Source organism: Peromyscus leucopus, chromosome X, assembly GCF_004664715.2.
Source record: "Peromyscus leucopus breed LL Stock chromosome X, UCI_PerLeu_2.1, whole genome shotgun sequence".
In the NCBI taxonomy this organism is placed as follows: Eukaryota; Metazoa; Chordata; class Mammalia; order Rodentia; family Cricetidae; genus Peromyscus; species Peromyscus leucopus.
In genome coordinates, this window is record NC_051083.1 from 129132892 (window position 1) to 129147005 (window position 14114).

The 14114-nt window shown below is 36.0% G+C and overlaps 1 protein-coding gene across 1 annotated transcript; it reads right to left on the bottom strand.

The window, feature by feature from the left end:
• Positions 1–820: 820 nt before the first annotated feature.
• LOC114683412 (heterogeneous nuclear ribonucleoprotein Q-like) lies at positions 821–2995 on the bottom strand. Its single transcript, XM_037199221.1, has one exon. It carries the CDS (start codon positions 2823–2825, stop codon positions 1137–1139), a length of 1689 nt encoding a protein of 562 aa, XP_037055116.1. The 5' UTR covers positions 2826–2995; the 3' UTR covers positions 821–1136.
• Between the last annotated feature and the right edge of the window lie 11119 nt (positions 2996–14114).

Here is a 14114-nt window from a genome sequence, read left to right on the forward strand (position 1 = left end):
AAAGCTGATTCACATTTTTATAGTGATCAGCAGTAACAAATGCACTAATGAAACATACCTTTTATCTAAAAAGCTAAACTACAGCCATATACTAATTTCTATGATTTATGAAAAACTTCAAAATATCCAAATGTCAGGCTTTGCTGTACAATTGTCAGTTTTAGTCTGACTTTTTATAAAGGGACACTGCAGTATTTAGTACAAGTTCGGATGCACTTTTTTGAACATCTGATGTCTTACAAAAGTAACATCTTGCTAAACTATTATACATCCAAATAACTACAATATCTGAAGAAGCAAGGCTGCTTTTTCAGCCACAAAATATGACAAAAGCAAGGCCTGTTATGATGGTCATGAGGAAGTCTTACAAGCCTCTGAAACTAAAGGCAACTAAGAATGTTACATTTGGTTTATTAAAATCTTACCCTCATATCATATTTAACAAGCCTTGCTTTTATCTACAAAGATTTTCTATGTACAGTACAGACAGGGTATAGTTCAATCCTCTGCTACTGAGGTAGTTAACCAACCCTTTAAAAAAGGTTCTGAAAAGAACCACTATCTGGAATGCCTGACTAACCAGCTCTGATGATTACACCTGAAACTGCATCTGAACACAATTCAAAAGTGATTACTATAAAAAAGATATAGAGAATCATGATTAACCTTGGTGAGCAGAAATAAATTTTAAGGGTATCAACAGTGGCATTCATCTATATCACTGCAATAAAATTTAAATGCACAAATTCAAGAGAATATTTCAGAATACCACTGCTGAGATCCTTAATTAAAAAAAGAGGGGAAAAATCTACTTAGAGCAGATTTTTTAAAGAGAAGAACTTTATTCTTTATTAAGATACCATGCTAGAAGTTATGAAGGATTTTTGTTGGAACACATTTGGAAAATAGAGTAGCTTTAGTTTAATAACTTGCACTGCAGAGAAAATTGTTAAAGAAATTCATATCAAAGTCCAAGTATTAGTTCAATGTCCCGTATTTGATTCCATGATCTTCATAGGAAGGTCTTCTGCAATAGAATATGCTCCTATACAGCCGAGATATTTAAGGTTGCTTGATTTTCCTTACCATTACTCCACTGCAAGCTTCTGGTGTAATCCCACATAGCAAGTCAGTCTTCATTGTAACAGGTCAGGACCGGCCTCGACCCCTTTTCCCTGCCCGCGGCCTCTTTGTTGTTGGGCACCTCCTCTCGCACCACAAATGCCTCTTGCTGATCCAGGGCCTCCTCTCTGTGAATAACCGGCTCTACCACGGGGAGGAGCAGCCCCATGACCTCTGGATGGAGCAGCACCCCTTGCTCCTCTACCACCCCTTCCTCTAGCTCCAACTTGAAAATCTTCATAACCATAGTATGGATCTTCATATCCACCACGATAGTTATGGTAATCATAGCCATAATAATCATAATAATCTTCATATCCATAATAATCTGGAGGATATCCATAGCCACCTCTACCTCCACGCCCTCGACCTCTTGTTGGGGGGGGCATATGAGGTGGACCATAATAGTGGTAATCATCATACATTTGATTCTTTGCTGCTTGCCTCTGAGCTTTTCTTTCTTTCCTTTTCTGATCTGGTGGCTTAGCAAAAACAATTTCAATATTTTCTCCCTCCAAGTCTTTACCATTCATTTCTTCCATAGCCTTGACAGCACCATCTCGTTCATCAAAATGAATGAAAGCATAATCTTTTAGCTTCTTCACTCGTTCCAGTTTCCCAAACTGACTAAATGACTTTTCTAAAATTTCTTCCGTTACAGTATTGGCAAGGTTGCGTACAAACAGCACTTTTACCTTTGCCATAACTTCAGGATCAGGATCTTCTATGGGATCAGCCCATTCAACAGTTCTAACATTTCCCCAGACTTTGACTTTACCACTCATTAACCTACGCCTTGCCTGGGCAGCTGTTTTGTGATCTTCATATTCAAGAAAGCAAAAGCCTCTGTTTTTTTTCTTGTCATCCGGTTGGTGATATAAAATGACATCTGTGAGATCCTCTGTCACTTTACTAAACTCTTCAAGAATCTGTTCCTTGGTTTTACTCTTAGGAATAGAGCCCACAAAAAGCCTATTGTTGGCAACTGAGATGCAGACACCAATGTGCTTTCCGGAACGAATTTCATGATTATTATACAGTTTAACAGCCTCTTGTGCTGCTTCTTTTGTACAAAAAGTGACAAACGCATAACCTCTGTTGAGACCAGTGAGTGGGTCCATCATTAAACGAAGATACCATATAGGTCCAGCTTTCTCAAATAATGGAACAAGCTCATCCTCAAATAGATCTCTGGGGATCTTCCCCACAAATATCTCAGTGCCAACAGAAGGCTGCTGACCTGAATAAACAGAATCTGGAGGTGGTCCCCCATACTTCCTCTGTGCAGTTGTCACATCAAGTGTGTAGCCTGTTCTTTCCAAGAGTGCCTTAATCTTTGCCTCATCTGGTCCTTTACTAGAATCCGCTACTTTGGTCCCTTGTTTCTCTCTCTGCCTGTAAGTCTTCATGACTCCACATAAAAAGGCACTTTTGTTCTGAACATGAGAGAGATCACTGTCTTTAAACTGTTGAAGTACTGCCAATGCGCCGTCTTCATTGAACTCTTTTAAAGCTTCGATAGCTCTTTCATCTAAATCACTATGTGCAACTAGCCCTGCAACGTAAATTTCATCTAGTTTTTCAGCAACTTTCTGTGGTAAACCAGCATCAAGCAATGTCTGAAAATTTTCTGAATGGATAACTGCAGAAGTAGTATCCATGGGCTCTTCAGTACCATTTCCATTAACATGTTCTGTAGCCATGTTTCCAGAGATCTCCCCGCGGGCTGCGGCCAAGGAATCCTGTCCGACCGGGTCGGGTGGCGGGGAACGCGTGCTCGCTGCTCCCTGTGTCCGGCGCGAGTGGAGCTGTTGTAAAATGGCGGCCGAAGCTCACGCCGCTGGCAGCAAACCCGATCCAGTTCCACTCGCCTCTGAGCACGCTCCTAGTGCGCACGCGCGCCCCCGCGTGACCCCCCTTCCCTCCCCTCCCTGGCGCGTCCGCTTCTCTCACTCACTCCCTCAGCCCCTGCCCTCCTCCAGCTCCTCCTTCTCCCCCTGCCACCTCCGCCAGCCACCAGCCGCCCTGGCCCCTCGGCCTTCCTCCTTCCCCTCCCTGCACCTCCTCCCCCAGCGTCCCCACTCTCGTCCCGCGGCCGCTCAGGCAACTAGTGGCCGCCCTTCTCCTCCTCGCTGGCACTCTGGCTCACGCCCTCCCTCGCGCTAGCTCTCTCTGTTTCTTTTACATTTTAGAATGCATCTCAAAAGCATGCAGAGGTTTTACAGAAGAGTGCAATAGCACAGAAAGCAACCATTGATGAAGCAAAAAAAAGTCTCTGATCAATTTCTAAAGGTTTGTTTATCATAGTTGGTAAGAAATGACATCCTTATTACACAGTATATATGTTAAAGCAGGAGACAGAGTGGTTCTTTCTGAGTCCATGAGAAAGATGATTAGATTATTATTTTAAAGTATTGATCATTTTCTATTTTGAGCCTTTCCAAGATTAAACAGATTGCAAATGGCATATTTAATTTAAAAGTTTATCAAGTTTTATGAGTCATTTAAATCAGGAAACATAAAATTTGGATTTCACCTAGAACTGAACACACTGGAGAACATTGATGTTTATTTTACTTTATGTTCAAGTTGACACATACAAAGTAGAAATTTGTAAATTTATAAATGATTTGTGGTTTCCTTTTTCTTGTTTAGTGTGGACAGCTTTTGTAAGTGGGATATAGACAAGGGTAAACAACACATTAGTTTCTATTTTTTGTTTGCTTTCTTGTTTGTTTGGGACAAGGCCAAGCTATGTGGACCTAGCTGGCCTTGACTGCATAGAGATCTGCCTGCCTCTGCCTCTTGAGTGCTGGGGTTAAAGGTGTGTAGCACTACACTGGGCTTATTGTAACTGTTTTTATTTTTTAGTGAAGTATATAATATTGTTATGGTACTTTTATTATTAGAATTATTCTTGACCAATGGTAGCTTTATATTCCAATTTATAGCCATTAGACATGGCTGAAATAGCTAATAGAATGAAAAAAAATTGTAGAGAATTGACTTTTAGTAAAAAGAGAATTATATACTTGGGCTAACTATACTTAGTGGCTCTGATGTCAAACCACAGTACTGAGAGGTTTAAGAATGCTTTGGGGTCATTATTTTTAATAATCTTTTTTTGCAGGTTATATTTATATATTTAGGAATGTATGTGTGTGTGTGTGTGTGTTATACAGTGATATTTTATCATAAAAGTTCTCTTTGGTGTTTCTTTTTTAGTTATTTTGTTAATTTTCTTTTCTTTTTATTGAAAATAGATTTTTCTCTCATACAATACATCCCTAACATATTTTCCCCTCCCTCCAACTCCCCTCTATTCCAGATCCACTCCCCCTCTATTTCCTTTCACTAAAACATATCTTAAGTGTTTTCTTCTAAACTAATTGATGCTGTTTTAGGAAAGTGGTAGTTACCAAATTATTTCAAGAGCTCACGAGTTCCCTATATCAAAATCAGGTATTTAGGGAGAGTTTAAAGTTGGAGGACATGCAGCTCAACTGAGCCCTGCGAATCATTTTCCTGAAGATCTAAATAGAAGGGATTTCTTCTAAATGTTAGTGTTAAATGTGACCATTAGATTTGGAAATTTATTATGGAACCTTCTACAGTGACCCTGTTCCTCTCTAAACATTATCAATAGGCCCATATGCTCTGTAGAGAGGTTCCTTCATTTTCTTCATTGAATTGCTCAACTACCACAGGGCCTTAACATTTCTTCCTAGTATTAGGAAGTCTTTTCTGAGTTCTCTAAAGTCAACTGATGAAGTGCCACAGGGCCTTATTGTTTGCTGATAGTATCAGGAAGTCTTTTCTGAGCTCTCTCTTTTAATCTCTCCAGTTAGAAGTCCCCACCTCTCATGTTGCATTCAAAATGTGCAAATAAAATATTATCCTAAAACAGTTCTTCCCCTTTCCAAATCTGTCAGTAATCTCTGGTTCTTAATTCTCAGATTTTCCAATGCCCCCCCCACACACAAAACAACCCCTCCTTCAAATAAAATCTTCTTTTCCTGCATCCTGCCTTTGCTTCCATACCTCCAGCATAGTAGCTCCCTCTGAAGCAACTCACCACTCTGTTTCCAAGCTTTGCTTATGTTTTTTCCTCCTAATTCTTGTCTTTATCTAGAGAACCCATTAGCCTCCACTTTTAGGCAAATAGTCTAGCAGCTTTTTCCAAACCTATTTTTACTTTTTTATATTATTTCTGTTTGTATGATTATCCATGTCATAGGAATATGGTAGAAGTATAGAAATTGTACAGTTACATTTCCATTTTTTCCACACAAGCGACAGTTCTTTCCCCATAGTGTATGTTGCTTCACTGTTCTTTGGATGAACAGAAAAATGATTAAAATCTAAATGATGTTCTGTGCAACTTGAACAGTCACAATGTAATGTGTCTTATCATTTCTAGGAAATGTAAATGAAAATCACTTCACCTGTTTTACACTAAATTGAATCTTAAGCCATTACTTAAATGGGGGGGGGGCATATATGGTATTTCATACTATAGGCCTGTAAGTGTTTTTCTCTGTCTACTCCCTTTGGATTTCCACTGCTCATTGACCAAACTATTTTCTCAAAATAATTATACACCATTTTTATTCTTGTCATTGTAATTCACTCAAGTGTATAATTAAACCTTTTAGTGAACTCTAAAATCTGCTTAAATATCACCATATTTTGTGTTCATAACAAGCATCTTCTGGCTGTGAAAATGGGGAAATTTTGAACTTTTGATGTTTTGAATGTGACATGAATATTGGAGATTTACAACTGAAGCAGATTTTGTTTTGTTTTGTTTTAGAGTATCAAAGTCCTTGAGGGTAATCATCAAAGTCTTGATACTGTTGAGCAAAACAGAGAAGAGAAAGAAATGGAAAACATGAAGATGAAACTTATGACAAAAATTAAGTAGTGCACATTTAATACAGAATAATAAGTATCTATGTGCTGCTTTGGATGTCTTCTTTGAGTAGATGTTTATAGAAAATATTGATATCTCTATTTTGAAACAGCAACATTAGGACTTAATGGCTATAGAAACATGTCTGCGTTCTCTGTTCTCTGAGGACTATGAAGAATAGCTGTGATCATGTGTCATGTGACACGCAAAAAATTCACTACACTACCAGAAATTATAATAGAAATTGATATATCTCACTTATCATTATTTTGTCTGCTACACACCAGACTCCATGTCTCTTAACCTTCCAGTGAGTGCTGAGCAGCAACCATTACAAGGTTGTAAATATTGAATTATTGGGCCCCTTGGCAGAAATAGATATGCACTCTCTAACACTAGTAGTTAGATTTTGGCAGTAATTCGTAGAATTAACTCAATGGCCTTATAAAAACTATTGACTGTAACTTATATTTGTCTTGTAGAACAGAAATCAAGCTGCTAAAAAATATCACAAACTGAAAAACAATATCAACAACCAAAGTTCCCATCCTTATTTGTGTGTGTGTGTGTGTGTGTGTGTGTGTGTGTGTGTGTGTGTGTGTGTGGTATTTCCAGGAAGCTAATTTTCATTTAATTGATTTGTTTAGCTGGTAAATGACACTTGTACTTAATGATGATTGACAGCATTTTATTTATATACAGATACACTTCATTTTTTTTAATCTCAATATTCTACCTCTGCCCTTTGGTGATATGTTATCTAGCATCCTTTGTTTTTCAAGTCAGTGAAGTCAGTGAGTGTACAGATTACTTATATATACATTGAATTCATGAATTATTCTCTTGGTTTTCTTTTTATGGTGTACCTTTTTGCATTAAGTAACATAAGTACCTCTCCTTGGAAACAATGTGGTTTAATAAATTTGAATTTTTTTACCATCTATTTGAGATATGTCAATTAAATAGATTCCTTCAATAAGTATAGGAAATTGACAAATCATTTGAAAAAATATTTTAGTCTCACTGGAAGGAGAGGACTGACTCCTTTTGCTATGTGCTTTCCATTTTGATTTGGACCCATGAAGCATGTTTTCTGTCTATTTTTTCCTAAGCATCTTTGCATTAGGTATACAAATGAATGAGATTTGCTGTGCCAAATCCAAACATGCACATATCTGCAATGATGAGGACCATGCTCTATGCAATCTATTTACCCATTTTCTGTATGTATGAGATAATAAAAATTCACATGTCAGTAGATTGAGGCTCATACAATGACAGGCACTGATCATTCTTCTCATAGGCAAATAAAGTTTTAAAGAATATTTTATTTGAACTGGAGAAATAAAACACAACTTACATTTCCTCTAAACATTGGTATATTTTATATCACATATATTATGTATCATATCTATTACTAAAATGCAGAAACAGCCTAGGTGTATGTGGTATACTTAAAGTTATTCAGATCCAGAGAAGGGTTTTATCGTTAAATTTAAGAGCTAGCACATTATTAGGTAGAAAGCCAGAGAGGAAGAAATGAAAATGTTTCTGAATAGGGCATTTCAAGCAGCATGTGTAAATAGTAAAAGCAAAAGTATGGCTTATCTGCACAACTCTGAGAAATGTATTGGATAAAAAATATTCATTAGTAACTTTTTATCATAAAACCTAAAGCACAGAAGAGAGAACTACATAAGAGAATTGATAACTGTCATGTACACATCAGTATGTACCATGAGGCTATATATGAGGGGAAATGATTCTGTAACAAAAGTATCAATATGCAAAGATATTGAGAACGGTGAAGCCTGAAAAGATTTTAAACAGAAACAGACATACTAGGAGAATGAAAAAACAGTAAAATACAGCAACATTTATGCCTAGACATTCCTAAGTTTTGTAAGCTTACTGTAATACAGTAAAGATCATAAAAGACAAAGATTGAAGGCTTTTAGTTATAGCACATTCAGAATTGTTTGGGTGACTTTCACAAGCACAAGCACAGTGTATGCTTTTGGACAAAGCCAACTCATAGTATGTTTGGCCTGCATTTGGGTCAGGACATAAAGAGAATGCACATAATTTTAATAATTTTGACTAGAAATCAAAGGAGATGAACAACAACTGAGTGTGATGTGGGCTTCAATATTTTCCTGCCTTAAAACTGGTATTTGCAAATTGATAGGCAGTGTTTGTATATTGTGCCTATCATTTCTGTGGTCAAACTAAAGAAACACAATTTATTATGTGTAGAAATTCGGGTTAGGATTTACCAGAGAGAATGCTAACATATATTAGTCAAGATATGCTGATCTCATTCTCTATGCCAAGTGCACTGATTATATCTTGTGGACCTATAGGTGTAAAAAACAGTGACCTCACAGAACTGAAAGCTTGAATGTATTGAGTTTTATGTTAGAAGTCTTGGCATACAAATCAACTGTATTCATCATAAATTTAAACACACTGAGCCTTTAGTTTTGGTCTCACTGGAACATATAAACATGAGTCTATACATAGAATGCTTGAAAAGGTTTGGAGGAAAAGCATCGTGCTTCTCTTTTTTTTCTTTGACTTTGAAAATTGGACTATTGTGTTTTTGATCGTAGCCTTTCTGACAGGTTTAATATGGTATCTCAGAGTTGTTTTGATTTGCATTTCCCTGATGACTAAGGATGTTGAGCTACTCCTTAAATGCCATTCAGCCATTTGAGATTCTTCAGTTGAGAATTCCTGTTAAGCTCTGTAGCCCATTTTTTAATTGGATTGTTCAATATTTTGAAGTCTAGCTTTTTGAGCTTTTTATATATTTTAGAGATCAGCTTCTTGTCAGATGTGGGGTTGGTGAAGATATTTTCCCATTCTGTAGGCTGTTGTTTGGTCTTATTGACCATGTCCTTTGCTATACAAAAGCTTCTCAGTTTCAAGAGGTCCCATTTATTAATTGTAAGTCTCAGTGTCTGTGCTACTGGTGTTATATTTAGGAAGGGATCTCCTGTGCCTATGCGTTCCAGACTACTTTCTATTTCTCTTCTATCAAGTTCAGTGTATCTGGAGTTATGTTGAGGTCTTTGATCCACTTGGACTTGCGTTTTGTGCATGGCAACAGATATGGATCTATTTGCAGACTTCTACATGCTGATATCCAGTTATGCCAGCACCATTTGTTGAAGATGATTTCTTTTTTCCATGGTTCAGTTTTGGCTTCTTTGTCGAAAATCATACATTCATAGGTGTCTGGATTAATGTCAGGGTCTTCAATTAGATCCCATTGGTCCACAGGTCAGTTTTTATGCCAGTACCAAGCTGTTTTTACTACTGTAGCTGTATAGTAGAGCTTGAGGTCAGGGATCATGATGCCTCCAGAGATTGCTTTATTACACAGGATTCTTTTAGCTATCCTAGGTTTTTTTGGTTTTCCATATGAAGCTAAGTATTGTTCTTTCCAAGTCTGTGAAGAATTATGTTGGGATTTTTTTTTTTTTTTTACTGTCAATATCTTCTAGGCACAAACCCTCATATCAATGCTAGACAAGGAAACCCACTAAGAGGCAATGGGTCCCTAAAGTAGGCAAAAGAGTCAGAGACAACCCCTGATCACACTGTTAGGAGTCCTACAGCAAGACCAAGCTACACATCATAACATACATGCAGAGGACCTAGCTCAGAGCCATACTTGTCTAGCTCAGACCCTGATTGTAAGCCCATTTTAGCAAACTGACTTTTAAGCTTCAAGGGAGAGGAGGCTTCATGAAAATGGAGCTATAAAAACATGTATCCAAAAATCTTCAGGATTCTATGACAGTGGCTTCTAAAATGGCACCAGCAATGGTAATTAAAGGGATGAAATCTAAAGGAGAGCTTGTCATACAGTAGTTACTCTCTTGTAGCACATGTCTCACAGCTAACAGTGAACTACCTCATTCCTATATTTTTCAAATATCATTTGGGATGTGGTTAGGCTTAGAGGCTTGGTCTGAGAATGTGTATGTACAAAATACAAACCAGAATAAAAAGCATCAGTCCATTTTAGTTCAACTTAAATATAACCTTAGAAATATGTCTCAATTTGCTTTGTTTCAGCCTATTTTGTCTTATTTGTGTTTTCCTTGTTTTGATGTTAGGGTTTGTGAGGGGGTTTGTTCTTTTGTTATTTTGTGTGTGTGGTTTTTTTCAAAGAGAGAGATAGAGACAAACTTTTTGCAACACAAAATTGCCTTTGTAGGGAGCTGGGGAATAACTGGGAGGAATTGAGGTAAAAACAAGTATTATCAAAATGCATTGTATTAATTTTTATGGAAAAAAAAAGGGGAACAGTAGTTTTTGAACATCATGGCATTTGTTTACTGTAGAGAGCCATATGTAATTCATACTTTTGCAAAAATATAAAAGATTTATAGTATAATTATTATACAACACATAGCTGATATTGTATTTCATTGAAATCTACCAAGCTACAGTGATGAGTAAAACACCAGATTCCTGCTTGTATCTCTAAGAGAATAAATAGGAGAGACATAAAGCCTGACAGATATGAAACAACTGTAAAATTCAAAAAGGTCAATTTAGTTCCCATTTAATGCTAAAGACAAATATATCTTGGCCTCATAATATGGCATGCACTGTTTTGATACAATGTTATGTTAATTAATGCCCTATGCCTCTTCTGAAATGAAGACTCTGATTGGCTAACAGATTCTTTTAAACTTTCTGTGAACCTTCATACTCTTCTAAGGATGTTAAGAGTGACCATTTCTCTGCTCACCTCTCCCCACCCCCAAATCAGCTGTAATCTTGAAAAATAAGGAGTTTGTGAAATCAAATGGAAAAAACAAACAAACAAGCACAGGGGAACATTTCTATTTACATTTTAGAGTTCTCATAGAAGTTTGCTTTTAAAGCCTGGCTCAGTCCCTTTGATCAACCTCCTCTAGTGGTTTGTAGCTGGGTGACCTTCTATATCCCAACCATCTTTTCACAGTAATGATTTACCTGAGTAGATTGAGGTGCAATGATGAAAACCTTTATTTAGCACCTTTAAATCACCATATACACCACTGAGAAGAAATTGCAATAAATGTATTATAATGTTCCAGAAAGATTATTTGGTGTAATGTGCCCTGTTGCCAGCCTTGATACCTTGTGTTTGATTCCTGGTGTGGACATAGTGGAAGGAGGAAACCAGTTCCTATAAGTAATCTTTTGACCTCTACAGAAGCACTGTGGCATGTGTGTGCTCATAGACATACACACAAGTATGCATACATGTAAAAAAATAAAATTTAAAACTGTAACAAAAAAGTGTTTTTAAAGCAAAATATAAATACTGATAGAAACATGTGAAATTCAAATTATCTGTTATTTTATTTTATTTTTACATGTGGCTGTTTTACTTGCATCTGTGTTTGTTCACCATGTGCATGCGGTACCCATTGAGGACAAAAGAGGGAATGAGATTCTCTGAGATTGGAGTTACAGACAGTTGTGAGCCACTGTGGGGGTGTTGTTCACTGAAGTTGGGTCCTTTCTAACAATGTAAGCATTCGTTCAGTGGTCTCAACTGTTGAGCTGTCTTTCCAGCTCTAACATCTGAGTTATCTTACATTTATTTTTCATATTTTCTTTTTGTGTGTGTGTTAACATCACAGTTTATTTTCACTGGAATGAATAATTTCAGCATTAGGTAAATAGGAATGACATTGTCTCCAGTGTCATTTTGCCTGTTAGAAAGAATGTGGCAGAGGTGATAGACCCAAGTCTTAGGTATGTTTGTGTATCAAAAATTTGGGAAAATTATAAATCTCTTTGAGCTCTATTTCTTGATCTACAATATGATATATTTCTATTTTAATACTTCCTATTATGCCTACGTGGATAGGTTTTCTAAAGACTATACATAATATTCATTAAAGTCTGACTTTTGTTCTTAGTTTGTAAAAGTCCAGCTCTAAAAGGAAGCCATTTTAAGTAATATCAAAATTAATAATTTTTCAATTTAATATTTACTTACATTGCTAATTTGATTAATCTTTTTGAGTTTGACACAATGAACCATCTTGGTTGTCCCAAATAAGTAATTATTCTTGATTAGTTTGATTTCCTTCTTCTTTGTCTTCATTTCCATAATTTGATGTCTGAGTTATCTTATGTTTATGTTTTTCATATTTTATTTTTCTTTGTGTTAACATCAAAGTTCATTTTCATTTGAATGGAACAAAAACATGATTAAGATATAATATATGAATTTATTTTAGAAAAAAAAGTAAGAGTGTATGTTTTAACAACATGGCATTTGCTTATTGTAGAGAGATCTCAATGACTCTTTTCAGAAATATAGCTACTCACGATTTGTAAATTAGTTAGTACACAACACATTCCTGACATAAAAAATCATTTTAGAATTTAGGAGATAAGGGACCACCACCAAAAAATTAAAAAAAAAAAGGGATTTTTGAGCTCACAGCAATTAAGAATATTTGCATAGATAAGGTTGTGAATGCCTTTAATATCAGCACTTGAGACAATGGGATCCTTTTGAATTTGATGCCAGCCTTATCTACAGAGTGAAAGCTAGGACAGCCAAAGCTACATAGACAATTCCTGTCTGGAAAAACAAACAAACAAAAAACATTGAGAAGAGATAAGAGAAGTCTTTTGTATCCTTTTATGTGTACCAAAGTATATAAATCTATACCCTACTTAAGGTCCCTTTTTCCTCCACTGCTGGTTCAACAAAGGTTAGTGAATGAAAACAACTGTAGATTTCATAGACCTAGGGTTTGCACCAAAAGAACTGCACAGACTATCTCTTTTCTAGCTCCTACCAGTATTGACTTGCCTTTCTACCATATGCCACCTCGTGACACTCAAAGCATTTCTATATTTTTTGTCTTGGTACACACAAAAAATATTGCTTTGAGGCTGGGAAGTTGTTTCAATGAGTGTGAACACTTGCTATTTTTTATGAACACCTACCTGCATTTGATTTCTAAACACACATATAAAAGACAAGCATAGCTGGGAGTGCTCATAATATCAATGCTATTGGACAAAGATAGGTAAATCCTAGAAGTTTGCTGGGTAACCACCTTAGAAAAAAATCAGGTTCAATGAAACTCTTCATAATGAAGGAATAAGGTATAGGGTGATAAATGAAACACATCCTTCTCTGATCTCTGAATGTTTATGCACAGAAACACACACACATACCCATACTCACATATACACACACACAACACTAAAGGCAGATGCTGTTATTTATGGATGATTGTATAGAAATTAGAATTTAAAATCACCTCCTTGAGAAAAAATTCTTTCCTGGTTATCTTCCTTGTGGATATAAACTGCACATGCTAACTAATAAAGCTTCTGATGCTCTATTTCTTATTATTCTTTTGTTACAAGTTATGTCTCAGATAATAATTAGTGAGGTTCAAGGAAACCAAGAACAAGTTGATGAATGAATAGAAGAAATGGGGTTAGTTTGAGACGATCTGAAAAAGCCTTCAAGCAGTGAAAGGATATTCTGTCTAATGAGCTAGAAAGAATTGCTTCCCAGGACAGAAAGCAATGGATTGATTGTAACTGGAATGTGGGAAGCAGGAGGAACTGTGGCATCTTGGCAAGAAGACAAGAATGTACTTTTAATTTAACTCAGATCACTGCCACTTGAACTTAGCATGTTAATACTGAAATATAATTATATTTTTAAGACTTCCCTTCTAGATTTCATTCATCTTTATATCATCTTGAAACTACAAACTTGTCTATACTTGCATTTGTGTTTCCAAGATTAATCCTTTATCCATAGAACAGAATAGAATCAGAATAAACTTATATTTAGAATAAAGGTTTTTTTTTCAAATAGACTTACAATTTTTAATATAGAAAGTATTTCTATTACATGTTAACTTTTTACATTTATTTTGCATTCACATTGGAGTAAATCTAATTTCCCTATTTAGGTGTAAACCTGTGAAGGGTTTATGCATTTCCATTGGACATGGAGGGATAATGCAGATCTTATATTTTAAAAATTTCAAATAAGTATCCTACATCTTTGATTTATAAATTCCCA

Excerpts from the sequence above, each read along its gene's own strand:
- LOC114683412 (XM_037199221.1), bottom strand. The coding sequence starts at position 2,825 with ATGGCTACAGAACATGTTAATGGAAATGGTACTGAAGAGCCCATGGAT.